The following is a 19518-nucleotide window of genomic DNA, read 5'->3' as shown; positions in this document are numbered from 1 at the left end:
TCCGCGGGGCGGGACGCCTCGCAGCGCCCCGGCGGCAAAGCAGCTTCGCTGGCCGCGGCGCCTCCCCGGAGGAGCAGGCGTTCCCTGCCAGGCGCCCTGCCGCATCAGGCGTCTGTTTGCCCGTAAAAACATCGGCATCCCCAGCCCTGGTGGGACAGAGCACCTCAGGAAACTTACATACTGCTTTACAAGTGATAAAGGTTATCAAGCACATACACGCGTTTTACAGGTGCTGCAGGGAGGCCTCCCTGCAGAGCCTGCGGGGCACGGACACGGACACCATCGGCTACCACTGCACAGCAGCCCACACCTCACGTGCAGAGCTTGTGTAAGACTGAGAAAACACTCCTAAAATGAGGTAGATTTCTAAAGGAGAAATGTGAGAAGACATTCCTCAGCACGTTGTGTGGCTCTTTCCCAGCACACCTGTAGTCTGGTGACCCCCAAGCACGCTGTTCCCACCAGGGGCCTTCCTGCTCTGTCAGTAGCGCCTCTTAAGGGGCCTTGCAGGGCACTCCCTGGGGAACACTCCTTGTGTCCATCTGCTCCCTTGGGAAGGGAGTCTGGAAATTAACGTTGTGTCAGGCTCCAAAGCAGAAGGACGGAGATGTAAGGAGACCTGGGCCTTCTCTGTGGTCTGCTGAGAGAATCACACCTTTGCAAACTGGCTGCAGCCGTGGTCCTGCTGCTGCTGCTGGTTGATCTCACCTGGGTAAACCTCATACAGCCTAGTGTGGTGAAGCATGCACTGCCACTCGTTGCACAGCTGCAGTAGTTTCATGCAAGGTTTGAAATCTTTTGCAAAGGAATTGACTGTGCAATACCATTATACTGTCTGCTGTATAAAAAAAAAAATTATAGGGATGGATATGTGTCACTAAGAGCCCAGAGACAGGCTGAGATTGGTCCCTGCAACATGCCTTTGTGTGTTTTTTCTTCCCTTTAGAAGATCAGTGAAGTTTACCTGGAGAAATTTAGGGGCTAATCTATGCTCAGTGTTGTATCCAGCAGTGCAGGAGTGGGAGAAGTATCTTTTACTGCAATAGCTAAACATAATTCCTAGCACTGATGAAGAGAGACTGACTAAAAAGAGACTGTAAAATTATTTTTAGTCAGGTGATACATGTGCTCTGGTACTTGCTTGCTAGTCACAATAGTCTCCTGCCTTGAGGTTGCAACATAGCTTTTTCCACCAAGAAAAAAATAAGAGCTCACAGTCCAACTCTGTCCTCAGGGCAGGATCTGCTGGACCCCCCTCTGAACAGCCTCCAGGAACAGAAGATATTCTGCCTGCTCCCTGAGGGACTTGCCTCAGGGCTTGAGTTACTGCTAGGAACTCCTCCCTGCACTGCATCAACTTCAAAGCTAATGCAGGCCATTTTCATTTGTCCCTTCCACAGTACTATGGGAAACAGCCTTTTCTAGACTAAATAACAGACTAATTCAAACTTTTCTTACAACTTTCTCCTTTTGAAGAGGTCAGGCCCAAGTAAAGCCAGGTATAAACCCTAATCCTCCTTTGAGATACTGCTCTGCTTTCTTCCATTACTGACTTTTGCAAGGAATAGCATTTGCTCCCTCATACAGAACACCTGCAACACATTCTAGTGAAACAACAGAAAACACTCTCTGATAGAAATGGGCAACTCCTGACTTCTTAAGTGGTTCCACCCACATAATTAGGATGCTCGAAGACTATAAAGCAGCCATTTTCCATTCTCCTGGAATTGTAGTGACATAGTTATCCTAAGCAATCACTACTGCTTGTGTAGGTAGTTCTTGCCTTATATAGCTACTCTGGAAAGAAAATAAACCATGTCTGTTTTGTAAGAGGACAGCTTGTTCCAGTGGCATACAGGGTGAGTGGTTTCCTGGACTGATTTTCCAGAGTTTTTCTTAAGCTAGGTAGTTGACTGTAAAGTTCTTAAGGTGGTTTTTAAGGTCTGTAACATAGGTTAGTCTCTCCCCATCTGTACAGACAGATGTTCAGTGTTCATTATGAGTTGTATCTTATGTGCAAATACAAGCAATAATAAGGGAGGTCAGTAGAGAAAGGTGGGCTATAGCTTTGTCCCCCACAAGTGTAGTATAATTTAAAGTGAATTTATGTTTCAGTGTACTTACCCTAATAAAGATTCAGCTAAGGATATGGAAGTCAAGTAATGAAGAAATATATAAAAAGAAACATTATCAGCTACATATGAGTACTTAAAAATGTGTGTATGGAGTAGTCCAGCTGTGAAAGCTAATTATTAGACTTTTCACCACTTTCTCTTCTATAATGATGTCTATGTTTCATAGACACTGCCAGGTAGGCAGTGTTCACTTTCACTTCATTATGCCTTAGCTGTTGTCTTGTGGTAACTGCACGCTTGCAACAGTGGTTTTTTTCTCATACTTTTTTTGGTACTTGTGGTTTTGTACTTCATCTGTCTTCAGTGGCTGTGTTACTAACTCAGTCATCTTACAACAGATTAACTTGTCAGTCAGCAAGTTCAGGTAACAGAGAGAAAGGTGTGGATAGGGAGAAGGCATGAATTTGAGGCTAAGGAAAGATTCAATAAAGGAATTGGGCTGCAATGCATTGCAGCTGTAAGTCCAGAGACATCTGAAATGTCAGGAAAACTGGCATATTCTACAGTAAATAATTTTTAAGCTACACTTATTTTGAGTAGAAGCAAATTAAAAAGACAAAAATCTTTCTGATGTTCAGATATTCTTAAAGCTCTTGTTTAACTCTAAGGCTTCTACTGAGATCATGCCCCAGGTCAGCAAAAAACACGCTGAGATAGGTCTCTGGCAGAGCTTTTATCTGAGGTTTTGCTTGATATCTTAGGGTTAATGCTTTGTTTACTAACAATGAAGGCTTGACACTTAGAAATTAACCTGCCTCCTAACTCTTCCATCTTCCTTTACTAATATACCCTTGCAGAGAAGCAAGGAGTAGCCTTTAAATTCTAAGGAAGCAAGTGGTCCTGGCAGCTGTGTGTAAAACTCCCACTATCAAAATACCTTTTGCTATAAGTAAAGAAATAGGAGTTTGTGGATACTCATTTCCAGACATTCAAGCTAAATTAACTAGAGATTGCATTTGTTGTGGCTATGGGAAAGGAGCAAGACAGCCCTTGCAAGATGTCATAGCCTCTGAATGGAGTTTTGCTGAGGGCAGCACAGAATCAGCTTGCCTTGACTTTTTCTGGCTATGATTACACAAAATGAGTCTACAATTGTTCTCTTAGGTAAGCCAGCAAACTTAATTTTCTTCTGTCACCATATTCATATTTGTACGCAGGGTAGTTCAGGGCTCATTTGTTGTTTGCAAAACTTGAAAATGGGAAGGAATTTGTTTGCCCTTTGACACACAAGCTGATATCTAGAGATTTTAGTTGTTTTCTTTCAAAACTGGCCACAGTGAAAGGGGGAGGAGATGGAGAACATTAAGTCCCTCTGGCCCCTGGCTGCTCTGCTTTTATGTATACAGGGTTAAACCATTCACCAGGCTTAAATTCAGGAAGGAATTTAACCCAGGGTAGCCTGGGACAATGGTGAGCAGTTTTATCCTTCTCTGTCCTTTCAGCTTGTTTCCACAGAGGGCCTTAAATATAATGAATCCCCTGCTGTAAAAGGCTGAGGCAGTTGCTTGATCTCTTCTGTTCCTTTTCTGTAGCATAGGCTCCTTTACCACAAGCCTTCAGTCTGCAGCTGTGTAGGAATGTTCTTGTGTAAGGTTCAGCTTAAAGACTCTTCCAGACATAGTATATATTTATGGTAGGGGGATTTAGGTAATGGTTGGACTTGATGATTTTTAAGGTCTGTTCCAATGAGGATGATTCTATATATTTGTCTGCTTTGGTCTGCCTTGGTTCTTACAAGCTCTAACAGCCGGTAAGGATTTGTGGATAGGGGTTCAGGCTTAGAACAGTCACTCTCCTCTGCTGACATTTAGGTTAGTGATGCTAGAGCTAGCACATGTACATTCATGCTACAGTTGTCTTTCTTTTGCAGGTGCTCAAAGGCACCAGTTGTTACTGCATGAGATTGAATTATAAAAGTGTTCTCCTTCTGCTGCCAAATTGTTTTCATTCAAAGCAAACCATCCCTTACTGTCCACCATCTTATTGCCAGTGATCAGTGAAATTACCATACTTGCACTTCTAATCATTCTGCATTAGTTAATAAGTTGTTTAATGGATTATTTCATTATGTTGCAGTGCTTAGCAGATCTTGATTTGCAGCATAGCTTCTGAAACCACCCATTATGTCAGGGGAAAAAAAAACAAACAAACATGGCAGCAACCAAGATTTAAGGATGTGTAGGTGTTGGCAGCCTCTGCTACTTGGTCTGAACTTAATGCCCCCTCAGCTGACAGGGTAAGATTATCCCAAGAATGCCTGATATAGCATCTTGGTTTGGAAGGGAAGCAACTAAAGGGAAAAAAGTTTAGGAAAGCTGCTAGAGGTGGGATTATTGAAAAATGTTAGCACTGTGGTCTCCCAGAAGTAAGATGTTGGCTGCAGCACATTGCCTGCTTCTAAGTAGGATGTGAAATCAAGGCTGTGCCCTTGTGAGTCCTCCAGGGACTCAGCCTAACTCCAGACAGTGAAAGGGTACAGAGACCTGAATGCGGTCTAGTGTTATAAAGTTTAACAGCAGAGTTTTAAAGATCCTGCAGTGTTGTGTAAACAGTGTGCTGCTAAAGTATGTGTGAGACTTGTGGGGGCCCACTTGCACACTAAAGGGGTTATAGACTCTTTAACATAATGGGTCTCTTTTCTGGTTTCTAATCCAGATCCTAGGGAAAGTTGCTGCTTCTCTGTACTTTGGGGAGTCAGCCTGAGTTAGTGCCTACAGTGTGAGGTCCTAGCTGAACTGAAGAGCATAGTGTAGGCCCTGAGCTGGAAATAAGAGTGATGCAGTCCTGTGCAGAACTCTGGGCTTAATGCCAAATGGCAGCAGGAACTATTGGGCACTAGGCCTGGGTTTTATCATGAAGTGAAAAAGCAACATAAATATTTATTTTTATATCTATAGCATTACAAATAGTCATTGACAGAAACAATTCTTATTAATAAGATGGTAAATACTGCAAATGCTTTCCCTTCAGTCCATCTTGTTCCCACTCTCCTCATTGATTACTTCTTTCCCTCTACAACTTGAAAGGACACAAGAGTATCTGCACTAGCTTTCAGCCCTTGGACCCATAACTTGCCTTAGATAAGTGAAGCCCAGAACTGCATGTCTGTGAAAAAATAGCTGCATTATCCTATGCAGATGGAATGCATGTGGAAACTTACTGTGATGGTCTATGAAGCTTCCTACTGGGCAGGGAAACTGAATTGTACATAAAGCTTACAACATGGATGGAATTCATTTTTCATGGAGATTGGAGGGACAAATTCGAGCATCAAAGCTGTTCTTGGGTCAAATCTTACATATGAGTATTGAAATCTTTCACATCTTGGCAACCTCTCCCCTCATAGTAAAACTCCAGGGAATTAATCTAGGAGGGTAAAATGCAGATCTATTATGTGATTAATTGTTCAGAAAAAATAATCATGAGGCAAATTTGCCTTCATTTGCAGCTCACATACATGGTGGTGTCTCCACAGTGGGATGTGTCAGGTTGCCTTTGTACTAGTGTGGTCAGCAACTTTGCCTACCTTGAAAGACGAGCATTGACTGGGGCATGGAAGGTGTCATTCTCAGCTTTGTTCTAAACCTCCTTGTGTAGATCTTGTATAGCCGGAGTGATTTTAGAGGACCAGTGAAGTTCTCTATATTAAAAATTATATATAAACATACTATTAAAATAAACATTCATATCATAAACTTTCCCCTCTCCCAAGCACTAAGCAACCATTCATTTGGCTGAGAATCTCAACTTACTTATCTACCTCTTTGGGTGTCTAAATCCCTTTAGGTGAACTTGGTAAAAACAATTTCTGCTTTTACACAGAGGTCTCTAGGAAAGTTGTCAGAGCTGTCAAAATGGGGTGTATTTCTTCAACTCTAATATAGGTGGTAACCTACATGGAGACAATATGGAAAACTTACTGCTGTGATGCTGCAACAAGAGTTAATGGAGTAATCGAAGCATTTAGTGCTTGTAGTCAGGATATCCTCCCTTCCTCAGGAGGCACTAAGGGCCTGTGTAGTTGGGATGTTCATAGATCATCCAGCAGCCAGTTTGTATCTTAGTAGAGTTGCAGTGGTTGAGGTGGACATGCAGGTCTGGCTTGTCTGTGGTGGCTTCACAGAAGCAGCCCTCAAAGTCTCTTTCATTGATTAAAGTGATCTGCAATAAACCAAAAGCAACCCCCGTCACACTGGGAAATATTTGAAAGCTGGCTTTGTTTTGTCTAGATTGTACAACACAATCCAAAGACTGCAAGAGTCCTTAGGCACAATTCTACTGGGCCCAAAGACTAGTAAAACCCTTATGTTCATTTTTTCTATAGGATGCACTGACACTCACTGGTGTCTTCATTTCTGTAGTTCTACAAACAATAGATGGATGTCCCCTTGAGTCTCTGGGCAGTGGAAGGCAACTTTCAGAATTATTTGATACTGGAAATAACTTGTCAGCAGCTTCATTACAAGTTTTGGGAGCATTTGGAAGAAGTGAAACCCAAATTGTTCTTTGACTGAAAGCTCCATAGATGACCTGTTATCACACAATAATTCAAATTTGTGCCCACCTCCTGCACCCAGTCCTGGGTTCCTAGAAATCTTTTGCAATGCGGAATACAAACAAGGAAGGAATAATTCTCCTACATCTGAACTGAGATGTTCACCTCTCCTAATGACACAGAAAGAAAACAAGACTGTTGTCTAAACCAAGTTAATCATTGAGCGTTTTGGGTCCTGCTGGGCAGCTAAGTCTCAGCAGCAGGAAAATGAAGTTAGAGATATTTCTTACCTTTGCCATTTTTGCCAGGGTCTAGCTGTGATGCTTCCGCATACAGGAGGATCCAGAAGCCCTTTGCATACAATGCACAATTCTGCATCCAACAAAATAAAAGACACTTTTTGCTCGATAAAGAGAATAAATATTTTTTCCTTCCTTCTCTCTGTCATTCTCTAAACAAAAGGCAACAGAAGTAATTTGTGGGGTACCAACTTTATTGTTATTGTCAGTAAGCAGAAGATCAGAGTAAAGGGCAGGTCAAGCAATATTTCTGTTTTGCTGATGGGACATGTCAAGGAGACTGAGGGGTGACCTCATCAATGTTTACAAATATGTAAGGGGTGAGTGTCAGGGGGATGGAGTTAGGCTTTTCTCAGTGATGACCAGTGATAGGACAAGGGGTAATGGGTGTAAATTGGAGCATAGGAGGTTCAAGGTGAATATCCGAAAAATTTTTTTTACTGTCAGAGTGACAGAGCACAGGAACAGGCTGCCCAGGGAGGTTGTGGAGTCTCCCTCACTGAAGACATTCAAAACCCACCTGGATGCGTTCCTATGTGATGTACTCTAGGTGACTCTGCTCTGGCAGGGGGGTTGGACTAGATGATCTTTCGAGGTCCCTTCCAACCCCTAAGATTCTATGATTCTATGTGAAAATGCTGGAAATGCTGCAGCAGAATTGTTTTGTGGCACTTGATTTTTAATCTATTTGCTGATTATATGAGGAAAAAAATTAATATTTATGGATTCCCAGTGATGATACTAGAAAATGATCTTCACAGTATGCTAATACAAACTGTCCTGATTTTCAAGAACCTTCAGACCAGGTATTGCAGTGTATTTCCTTTAACAGTAAGAGTATATGTAATAAAGATAAAATTATGTAATAAAAAAATGCATAGTAATGGATGTTTACATCAATCCAGGCTTAATATATTATGTTAATATATTAACATAATTCAGAGTTCATAGGTAGAGACTAGAATTTGAAGGATGGGTACCACTTGTTTAAGGCAGAGAAGAACCTTTTAAAATCTGTACAGAGATACATTTCACTTGAGAGATCTAGAGATTTTAGAAGCCCAAGTATGAGTCATTGAATCAAAATGCAACAGCATAGTAATTTCTTCAGCTGGAGAAACTTTAATTGCAATTGAACTTAAAAGTTGGTTAGGAAGGACATTGTGGTAAGTGTTCAGTCTGATCTGATTAATCCGAAAGATGCTCAGGACTGTCTTCACTCTGGGCCCTTGTTTGGTATGGTGTAGAGTGATTCTCAATTGATACATTGCAGCAGTCTTTAGAAGGCTGGGCAACATGCAGCCTCAAAGTCAGAGCTGTTTTGAATTTATTGGAAAGGAAGGCTGAAGCTGATGCACTCTGGGGCAATTTAAGTGAACTTATTCTGCTACTAATCATCTTTGGGTTCTAGCAGGAACTTTTTTCTCAGTTTGTCTCATTTGAGTAATGGGAGCTAACCTGAGTAAAAGTTTCATGCTACCAGTGCTAGATCAGGCTTTTGAAATGTTTTCCCTTCAGTCTAGTAATTACAAGGCCTAAGTACAAACCAATGTTCAAATAGCAAGGGAATGTTATCTATTTGAAATTTAAAAATAAATAAATCCAATACTTTTTTTCAAAGGGAAAGGATAAACAGGACAATTTTGAGTTACTCTTTTGGAGATTTAAATATCTCTCTGTAACTTGTGTTTTTTTTTTGTTTTGGTTTGGGTTTTTTTTCCCAGGGCCAACTCATTTCTCTCCTGCTTTCTTTCCTTGTCTCTCCTTCCATGCCCACTTTTGAACTAACATTTACAAAATCCCATCACATGCAGTGCCACATTTTCATATTTCCTGCCTATACTGCATGGAGTAAGAGTGGATCTTTTTGTCTCACTGGCTTCTAGTTCAGCCAAAACACTGTATGTTTCTGCTTTCTTGCATGTCTTTCACTATGATTCTCATATGGTGATTTCATCAAGCTACAAAACTTCAGGGGCAAATCTTTAGCTAGCCTGTTTTTGTACAGCTCTTAGTTGTGCTTCTAGCAGGTGTTGTAAATGGTATCATTCCTGTCAGCCTCTCTCTTGGAGGTGCTTCCTCAGCCAGGAAATTGTAGCCTTTAGCACTGAAAGCAGACTGAGGGACGAGTGTGAATTTAAGTCTAGCATTTGCTTTCTTTGGCTCAAAAATAATTTCTTCCTGATGGTTAACGCTAAGCAAATTGAATTAATTTCCATGAACAACTTCTATCCACAGGTCTGTGCTTGCATCTCTCAACGATCTTTGACAGGCTTGGAAAGGTTAGTCTTTTTTATTCGTTCTGTGATCATGCTTGCTTTGTGGAGCTGGCTTGTCTTTTGGGTCCCATATGGTCTGTAATAGTTTACTACAGTGGGCACTGGGATTGGTGAATAAGTTTGGAACTTAAGAGACCAGAGCACGAACAGTGATACATTAATTCCTTACTGTAGCTACAAATGTAGAACAACCATCATGGGTCAGACCAGTGGTCCAGCTAGTCAAGTAACTTGGCAGCAACTGTGACCATGAGTAGGTGCCAGGGGGTTGGGGGATATCAAGTAAATACATATACTTTGTCCCAACTTGAAGACTTTGAGTATTTTTAGCTCAAGAGGTTTCCTGAGAAGGAGGTTTCTTATGTCTGGTTAAAAGCACTCAGTGCATTTATCCTCCAAGAAATCATCCATCTTCTGCTTGAATCCTGGACCCACAGGTCCCACAGATGAGCAGTGCACTGCAGGAAGGGCTATGGGTTGATTTTAAACTCTGGAGCCAAAATATCTTTTTAGCCAAGTGGTGTCCATGATCTGAGGAGTTTGCTCCAACTGCCTTCCACTAGTATTCTGTTATGACAGCTGCTTTTAAATGGAGATTGACTGGTCTTGCACCCCAGAAAACCTGAAGTATAGGGATAATCTGAAAACAGTGTGTGGCTGTGCAGAGAATCATACTGTGCATGCCAGCAACTGTAGTGCCTGCCACCAACCATGAAACAAGCATACAGGAACCTAGCAGACTTCTCAGTGAAAATTGGGTGCTCTCTGTGAATTCCCAGTGCTCCTCTCCTCTAGCACCCTTGTTCTTAATGCCTGCTTGAGATTCTCTGAGCATTTGCAAACAAAAGCAAGTAAAGCCTCTCAGTGCTCCTTGAAAGCTAGGAATAGCCACCATTCCTGTCTCAGGTGGAGAAATTTGGAGACAATTAGCCACCCTCAAACTCTAGGATACAGTCGAGTCAAGAATCCAGACATCCTAACTATGGCTCTGATTACTGAATCGTACATTTCTGTTCATTCTTGCCTTTGACCAAAGGAATGCCAGCATGGAACTTACGCAGCATTACGTAGCCATGTTTCTCAGTTGCACTAATTGATCTAGATACCTTGTTGGAGCATGTAAGCATACATTAACTGCTGTCTGGGGAGCTGGTCTGTTTCTTCTTTATTGTATTATTGCTGAAGGCTAGTTAAAATTTTTTGTTCTCCATTTTAAACAGGCAAGTGGATACTGGGCTTAAATTGCTGTTATTTTGCAAACTTGGATCAACACACTAACCTAAACAGGCTAACATATAAATACCCTCTGCAATTCCTATAAATGCAAAACATTAGGCATTTGTCAACAAAAGGAAACACTTTTTCACACCTCTGCCTTGAGAGCTGAATTGTTTATGCTCCATTTCTCTCTGGCTGAAGCATGGTGGTTTTTAGGTACACCAGGCATTTGCAGCAGTTGAACAGCCTACTTTGTGCAGTAAAGGACAGGCAGGTGGGCATGACTCCCATGTACAAAAGAAAGGACAAAGGGAGAAGGGCAAAAAATAGTTCTATTTTCCTCTCCAGTGTTGTCACAGACAGGCTGGTGAGGACCACTAACAGGTTCGTACTGAAGGGTAATGTGAGCCTGAAATAATGGCTTAATGAGGTCTCTGACATTAGCAAGTGGAGATGTGAGTTTTAAGCAGTCTACCTCACTGCAGTAGAAGTTGCCTGGTTTTATTCAGAGACTAAATTGTCAGAATGTTTACTAGACAAAAAATAACAAAGCCTACCCTTTAAAGCCTAGATTAAATTATTTAAATTATGAGGTTGCAGAATGTCCTAGTAGTCATATTTTCTCTGTACTTGAGAATTTTTCCAAAAGTCTCCAGCATCTTGCTGAAGAGCAGTAAGATTTTTGCCTAATTCTGTCTGGGAAAAAAAAATCTAGACTCTACTACCTAAATGAGAAGAGGTGTGTTAAGATATGATATCCCTCAATATGTTTCATTATGGCTCTCATTCATTACTGCAGAGTGCCAGCTGGCACAGGACTCAGTGATTAGTAGGCATATATGTAATTACTTGAATGATAATTAATGCTGCAATGGACTTTTTCCAGCATGACAAGATGTCCTGTTTCTAATCCACACTGGTATGTTTATTCAATTCCTTTTTTTGCATGCTGAATAGCAATTGAGGGACTTGGCTCAATCTCCTGCTGTAACAGATCAGTACAGCTCTGAAGTTAGGCAGGGCAATTGACACCAGCTAAACATCTAGTTCATGAAGTACTGGTTCACTAAAACACACTATAAAAAGGTGGTGTGATTTAAGGATCTAGAAAAATTCTTTCTGGAGGAATCAACTAGGATAAAACCATAAAGGTTTGCTGGACTGGTGGTAGCATGGAGCAGCTTGTTTGCCTGAAGAATTTGATGCCAGATGCAACGTTCACTTTGTTCTGAGTTCCTCTGAATCTTTTTCTCCTTTTCTTTCTCAGTCAGTACTTCACTGGATATAACTATTAATGGACTTACTTTTCTGCTCCATCGTACATAAGAATTTAAATAACAGTTAAAGGTCCAACTGCATATTGTTAACCCCAGTAAGTATAGAGCTGGAATCTATTCCTAGGTCAAAATTCGTTAACCTGGAGACAACTAAATGAAAGAATCAGACTTTCCCATCAATAGGTATAGCCAGTGAAGTAATGACTCAGAAGCTCTATACTTACCAGCATTAGTAACATGCACTTGGACTTTAAATTCTCATGTACTGTGGAACAGCTGGGTAATTGTAAACACTTTTTAAAGTATTCTCCCTCTCCCCCTAAAATGTGAGAAATTGGATTTTCCTTTGGACTGCACAACTTGTTTGTAGTACTGAAGGAAGATTCATTTGAACACAGATTTTGGAATGCATTCACAGTTTACTTAGCATGGGAGCAATAACTCAGTGCAAGTCAGCCAGCCTCTGCAAAGAGACATTTTTGGCTTTCACTGCACCCCAGTCAGGGAATATTCTGTATTCCCTGGGTTTCAGTAAATACCATCAGCCCTGGAAGCTGGATATTTCATGCAAGATCCAAGAGCCACCCAATACATTGAAGGAGCAGATCTCAGGGAGATGGATGTAACCTGGAACTAATGGGCAATCACTAATGAGCTCCAACATTTGGTTTGAAGCTCCTCTCTTATATAGAGCTTAATCTTGTGGGAAACTGGATTGTCCAGTGGCAAGCACAGCAAAAATGTAGGTAAGACAGAAATCTGTGATTCTGCTGTTACTGAACAAGACATACAAAAAATGCAACTTTCCCAACTACTATGTGTATTTCTGAGAAACTGTGTTCTATTCTGGAGATGGAATTTTGAAGAGATTCACTCTTTTGAAGCTAATAGAAGAGGTTTAATTCTTACCCACATGGAGGAGCTCAAGAGTGCCATCAAAGTCAGTATGGCCATGTGTGGTAGGAAGTAAATGGAGGGTGCTTTATGATTAAAAGAAATGGGATTTTGTCAGGGCTCTATATTGTGACAACAGGATAAAATGTATTCATGTGACTTGGAGATGATCTGTGGTGTTTTCTCATGACCGGGCATGAATAATGTGACCTTTTCAGCATTACGCTACTATAGGACATTTCCCATCTTACTCCATATGCTCCCATTATACACAATTGCCATGTGGCAAACTGCTGAGCTCTGTGAAACACAAGTAGACGGAATGTTCCTGCTGCTATGGCTTATACTGTATAGTATCTCTTACTTACCAGAGAGGTACCTTAGCAAGTATAATTCTTTGCCTGATTTTACCCAACACAGTTTTGTGTTAGGAAATCCATAACCATTGCAAATGTTTTATCTTCTTGTGTCATTGACTCATAACATAGTATCCTTATGAGCCAGTTCAAAACGTCAGCCCACAGCAAAACTTTATACAAGCTGGTCCTGCTAGCCTTTCCCAGTGCAATGTGAAAATATTTTCTACCTAGAAATAGTCACTCAGATTTCCCTTAGCCATCTCCAAGTTACGAACATGCCCTGGACATAGCACTGATTTACTTTGTCTTCAGTGAGACTTTCCATTGCTCTACTGAACTTTGCCTGTACAATTACATTATTAAAGGATAAACTATACCAAGTTTCTTAAACTGTGATATACTGCCAAGCAGAACTCACCTGTAGGGATTGCATGGTAAGATATAATGGAGTTGTGGAGTCTGAACCACTTTTGGAAGCAGGCTAGTCCCTTCCCAGTGTGTGGTTAACTACTGCATCCCTGAAAAGATATTAAATCAAGTGCTTCTTATTGGATGTTTATCAAAGCATCTGAATTACTGGCTAATACTGTAAATCACTTGAGGTCAGCTGGTTCAATTTTTTTTTTCCTTTGAAAGTCATTTTTAAAAATTCAGAGGGATTAAGCTGCATTCAACTCAAGTTGCTCTCTACCTGGAAGCAGGAAGGATTGCTGTTTAGTGCTAGAGCAGAGTGCTGTAACAATAAATCACAGCTAGTAGGTTAAGAAAAATTGTTCCTCTGTTTCAGAACTCTTCCTCTCCTGTTTTTTTTTTCTTGTTAGGATCAGGGCTGGAACAAACCTTGACTTATTTTATTCTGATTATTTTATTACACCTAAATCTTGGACTCTTGAGAAACAAACTGCTTCATGGACTATGCAAAGCTAGTTATACAAATGTCTTGTATCACCAGTAGGTGAGGCTTCAGATCAAAAGAAAGTACTGCACTCCAAAAAGATTTATATATATATATATATATATATAATCTTCATGTAGTTGGGGAAACTCATTCAAGCATGTAAAGACCTTGTCCACATGATTAATCAGTTAACTTGATGTGCAGATAAACACCTTTATAGGCCTAATTTATTTAAAAGAGCTCTATTTGCATCTATATAGTCTTTACTTCTAGTGGAACAAACTAACATTTGTGGCTGTAAGGAGGAAGAACAGGGCAAGGTTTGGGGGACTTAGTGGAGTGCAGCTTTGCTTACAAGGTTTCAGGCCAAAAAGAAGGGCTTTCAGTGCTGTAGAAAGAAAGGAAATAGACAGGAGTGTCTTCTGGGGCAATGGATAGCACATCCTTCCATCACAAACCAATTCACTGCTTTTTTTTTTTTCTAACTGGATCCATATTAAACAACAGGGCTAGTGTACACCCATCTTTCCAAACAGAATGAACCATAAGCATTTTGAAGCCTCTCCCCATATGTCAGTGCCCCTGTTATCTTTGTCATCCTTTGCTGGGCTCTCCAGTATGTCCATGCTCACCATGAGTGTTATTTTACCAGATGTCTTCTGGAAAATGTTTTTGAGGTATTTTAAGAGTTTTCAACCCTCAGCAATTCTCTTTATGTGTGTTTACTATATAATAGTAGAGCAATATTCATCTAGTGTAGTCAATTGAGACTTGTGACTCACTTCATTCAGAGGTAGGTGGGTGCCTGCTGGTTTTTTTGATCTTTGGAAATGTATCTGTGGACATTACACTGCTTTTTTCTCTTAATGTGGTTTCAGACCACCTCCATCACAAACCAATTCACTGCTTTTTTTTTTTTCTAACTGGATCCATATTAAACAACAGGGCTAGTGTACACCCATCATTTCCAAACAGGTTAGATACCTCCTGTCCTGTGTAGTATATTTAGCCTTATTCTTCTGAGCTTTCTAGGTTACTTCTGTTCCTTACTTCACCAGCCTTATCTATAAAATCCAAGAATTACTAGCCAATGAAAAGTGAAGACAATGGAATTACTCTAGTCGCAAAACCAGCACTGGAATAACATGGCCGATCACCTATTTGTTCAAGTCTTACTTTCTATGTTATTGCAGGTCAGTGAACAAAAATCAGTCATGAGGTGTTAATCTCTCTCCTCTTCTTTAATCTTAACCACTCCCTTGCCATTGTTCTACTCCTGCTCAGCAGCAATATCCTCTCCTTTTCTCTTCTAATGACCTCATTTCAAAGTACAATTTATCCCTCCTTTGGCTTTCAAAGGGTCAGACTGATGCTGTTTTGACTTGGAATGAAATTTGCTCAGGTTCTGGCACTGGCTGCTGCCTACTTTTCTACTGAATTTGTTTGCAAGACCACAAGCCTCTGTTTAGAACCTGATGGATGCTGAGCTCCAGGAAAGAGCCTGTGCTGAATGTGACAGGGCAGACCTCTCCCAGCTGTGAACAAAGGCCATGGCAGAGATGTAGGAACTGCTAAATGGAATTGGACAGTGTGTTCCAGCAGTCCTGCTTCCTGCAGAGGCAACTAACCAGATCAAAACAGCTGATGCTGCAGAAATTTATGGGTAATGAGTTTCTGTGTAAAGGGAGAGTGATGTTGCTGTTGATTTTAAATCCACTCTAGTCTTCTTATCTGACCCCCTGATGCCTTGAATTTTGGCTTACCTGGCTTGAAAGAGAAGTGGGGGATGTATTGTATAGCTGAGAAAGCCCCATCAATGCTGGGACAAAGTCACACCAGTTAATCTTCAGTTTCTGAATGTACCAAGCTGTGGTTAGATTCTTCCCCATGGACAGCTCAGGATTGAAAGAACAGGTGTTTGCAGCAACTATATTTTATTTTAGACTGATTTTAAACAGGACATTTGTGATAAGTGATGTTAAAATTAAAAAATAGCTGTGAACCTGGTGAGCTGAAAGCAAGCTTTGAGTCCATAAGACTTCTGAAAGACCTTTTGAATCCTTGATTAAGTTTAACTATTCCCAGGCTTTCCTGTGTAGTGCTGTCTTTTGGCATCTCCGTAAGTAGGCTCAGACTGAGAAACAGTGGGTAGAAGAAAAACAGTTTTGCTTCACAAGTGTTTGTTTTTCCTTTAGCAGGTCTTTTGCACTAGAGCATAGGACCATCTCCAAGGTTTAATGCAGCTGTACGATATGTAACCATGCTTTGGATGGATGTCTGTATCATGAGTTAGTACAAGGATGAGCATTGTGACAGCCCATCTAGGAAATGAGGGAGTGTTCTTGGGCACACGCACAGCATGGACATAACAGGCAAACCATTAGAGACCTACAAATAGGGAGTGGAAGACAGGTTTCAGTGCTACACTGGCACACTCCTACAGGGAGAGGCTTGTTCTTTAGCCAAGTCCTTTAAGAAGACAAGAAAGCAGGATGATTAAAGGAGAGAGCTGAAGAAAATGGGATCATCCTGAGAGTCAGAACCCTCATGTCACATGCAGGAAAGCTCATTCCTGCCCCACTATGGATCATGTGTGGGAGTTGCATAGCACTTTGGACCAGGGGAAATATGTACTCCCTGCCTCTCAAGTGCTGCATCCAAGTGTGAGGAGTGGGAAAGAAGCAATGACTGCTAAGATTTAAAAACAAACCCCCCCCATAACATGAGTCACAAATGTATTACCAAAGCTAAGGAAGAAGACATCAGTTAGCTCACCTACAGCTAAGTGAGGTACATGAACTCTGGGTCTTTGGGTCTTTCCTTCGTTCACTTTCCTTGCTTTTGAATCTGTTCCAGACTTCTTCGTAGAGATTCCTTGTTTGGCTTCTGCAGCTCCCTGCGGGATGCAAATGTTAATAAGCACAAGCACAGCATGCAGGGCCAAATGCATCAGGGGAGATGGGGACTGTGTGGCAGATCAGCTTCCCTCCTGGCTACATGACATGGGATGCACACCAAACTGAGGGCTGTGAGGGAGCCCTTCTACTCTACTTGGTCAAATCCAGCCTTGCTGCTGGAATGTTTTCTTAGCTCACCTGCTTAGTGCAGTGGCATTAAATAACAGGCTTTAGCAAATTATGGACACATAGAAAGGCAGAGCCTAATTCATGTACATGCTAGGCTAATCTGACATTACTGGGTTCTTCATGGAGTCAAGTTTTGTTAATTTTTAAAAAGTCTTCAACTTTCTTTTTAACCTAAAAATGATAGTGTATGCTGGGTATTACTGGAGTTGACTTTTCTAACTCATGAGTGACACCTCCTGCCAAGGTATGATACAGTAGCCATTGAAGTTCCAATTTAAGATGGACGCTATTTTACACATGAGAATCCTAGAATGGTTAGGGTTGGAAAGGACCTTAAAGATCATGAGGTTCTAACCTGCCTGCTATCTCCCACCAGACCAGGTTGCATAAAGCCTCATCCAACCTGGCCTTAAACACCTCCAGGGAGGGGGCATCCACAACCTCTCTAGGCAACCTATTCCAGTACTTTACTAACCTCATGGTGAAGAATTTCCTTTTGATGTCTTAGTCTCCCCTCTTTCAGTTTAAAACCATTACCCCTTGTCCTATCACTACCCTCTCTGGTGAAAAGCCCATCCCTAGCTTTCCTGCAGGCCCTCTTCAGGTACTGGAAGGCCAGAGCCTCCTCTTCTCCAGGCTGCATAGCCCAAACTCTCTCAGTCTTCCTTAGTAGCAGAGGTGCTCCAGGCCTTTGACCATCTTTGTGGCCTTTCTCTGGACCCTCTCCAACAGGTCCAGATCTTTCCTGTGCTGAGGGTTCCAGAGCTCTACACAGTATTCCAAGTGAGGTCTCACCAGAGCAGAGTAGAGGGGCAGAATCACCTCCTTTGCCCTGCTGGCTGTTAGTGCTACTATGATACATCTCATGCTAAAAAGTGCTGAGAAAGGCAGACAGGAAAGGCTTTGAGGGCTCTGGGTGGCCTGAGGTGCTGCTCTACCTGTGACACTCAGTGGTTGTATTGCAAAAACTGTTTTACTGCCTTGTGTGAATTCTTCAGACCTACTTTGTCAACCTGTTGCTTTCCTCTGGTCAGTGAGTCCAGTTGCTTGCTGTGCTTTTTAGCTCTCCTTGCTGCACAAGGGTTTTGTCTTACGATCTGCTGCCACTGCCTGGTACTTGATGCCTTGGGAGGAACAAAGAGCCTTGCATCATCTTGTGCTTAGTATCACCAGACCTACTGTGTGGGATCAGTTGCAACACATAGTTGGAGGAAAGGGGTCCCAGTTTCAAATTGTCTAGTGGTCCTGAAGTTACTCTCATTTTTACTAGACTTGAAGAAGCAGGGAAAAGGGAGCAGCTCTTTCACTGGCCAGTAGCATAACTGACTTTTGCAAAAGTCCTAGTGATAGTCCAAGCATAAGAACAAACAAGTGATTGTCACACATGAAGGCTGACTCTACTAGAAATGTATTATCTTATTGTTCACCTCAACTTGAGGAAAATGCTCCTTTTGCAATCGTCATGAACTTCAGGAGCCTGAGCTAGACACAGTGAGAACATGACTGTACCTCCCACTCTGAAAAAGAATAGGCACAAACCAAGGTTTACGCTATCCTTTCCATGTGCAGCTGTTGGAGCTCAGCAGGCTGTAACTTGGTGGCCAGGTGATGCTGTCCCATGTTCCCCTGCCCTGGCCTTGTGAGAGTTGGGGTGAAATATACTCACGTTGTTTCCAGGTATACTCTGCAGCTTCAGGGGCAGTCAGCATGGAAAATGGATGCAGGGAGAGATTGAAAGGCTGAATGCAGTGGTCCTGGAAGCACAGCAATTCATAGATTAGTATGTCTGCCACAGCTCTGTGCCAAGCCTAATGGGCATGCTCTTTTGTAGTCAGTGTAAAGTAAGATAACTGCTTCAGAGGTTGTGATGGATAAATGAACTTAGCTTTGCTGGCAGTTTTTGCCCTGGCTGCTTGGCTTACCCAGCTTCTTAAAGTGCCTATCCCAGACATTTCAGCTGGCCACACAGTAGATGAATTGCTGCATTTTATAGCCCTGCATTTACTGGGGTAGGGAACTCTTGAGAAGTGGCAGGCAGTGGGGATAGCAACAGTTATGTCCATCTCAGGCTAGGATGGTGCTTATCATGAATCAAAAGTCTTTTTGATCCTAAGTCTCACTAGGAAGTAACTTAGGCTCCCTAAGTATCTATATATATTTTTTGGTAAAACTAATTGCCAAGGCTGCAAAACTGATGTGGAATAACAGGAATTTCCACCATTTTACTTTGAGAAACTGGAGGGGGAAAAAAAGAACATAACTAAACCTGAGATTCACAGAAGTAGAATTTTGAGATGGGTTGGGATTCCAGCTCTTTCAGCCTACAACTCTTGAGGAATAAGCTGTGCTTTATGATTTACTTTAAATTAAAATGGTAGATTTAACTTCTTAAACCAATGAGGGCTTTGCGAAATAAAATCCCCTTTCCAAATTCAGCAAAGCATTTCTGTTCATTTCTCATAGAGTGGGAATGATCATAAACTCATTATTAAAACTAAACAGCATTGTTGGCTAAATGTGGAGAATAGCCCTGGGGAAAAAAAAAAGCCACCTCTATCTGTAAAGTAGTAGATAAACA

At 41.6% G+C, this 19518-nt stretch overlaps 2 protein-coding genes across 2 annotated transcripts in view; both read right to left on the bottom strand.

The window, feature by feature from the left end:
* Window positions 1–6929, bottom strand: part of NBEAL1 (neurobeachin-like 1) — an 86563-nt gene extending 79634 nt beyond the window's left edge. The window contains exon 1 of the mRNA XM_009996331.1: window positions 6921–6929. Within this exon, the coding sequence (XP_009994633.1) occupies window positions 6921–6929 (9 nt within the window). The remainder of the gene's footprint in view (window positions 1–6920) is intronic.
* A 5216-nt stretch (window positions 6930–12145) lies between these two features.
* On the bottom strand, window positions 12146–19003 carry CRYGA (crystallin, gamma A). Its single transcript, XM_009996330.1, is given in 4 exon segments — window positions 12146–12372; window positions 12375–12479; window positions 16630–16750; window positions 18863–19003. Coding segments are annotated over 4 exon segments (594 nt in total).
* Window positions 19004–19518: the final 515 nt, after the last annotated feature.

This window comes from Chaetura pelagica, unplaced genomic scaffold (assembly GCF_000747805.2).
Source record: "Chaetura pelagica isolate M959 unplaced genomic scaffold, ChaPel_1.0 scaffold3, whole genome shotgun sequence".
Lineage (NCBI taxonomy): Eukaryota > Metazoa > Chordata > Aves > Apodiformes > Apodidae > Chaetura > Chaetura pelagica.
The sequence above is the reverse complement of the archived record's forward strand: the minus strand, read 5'-3'. Positions and strand labels throughout refer to the sequence as shown.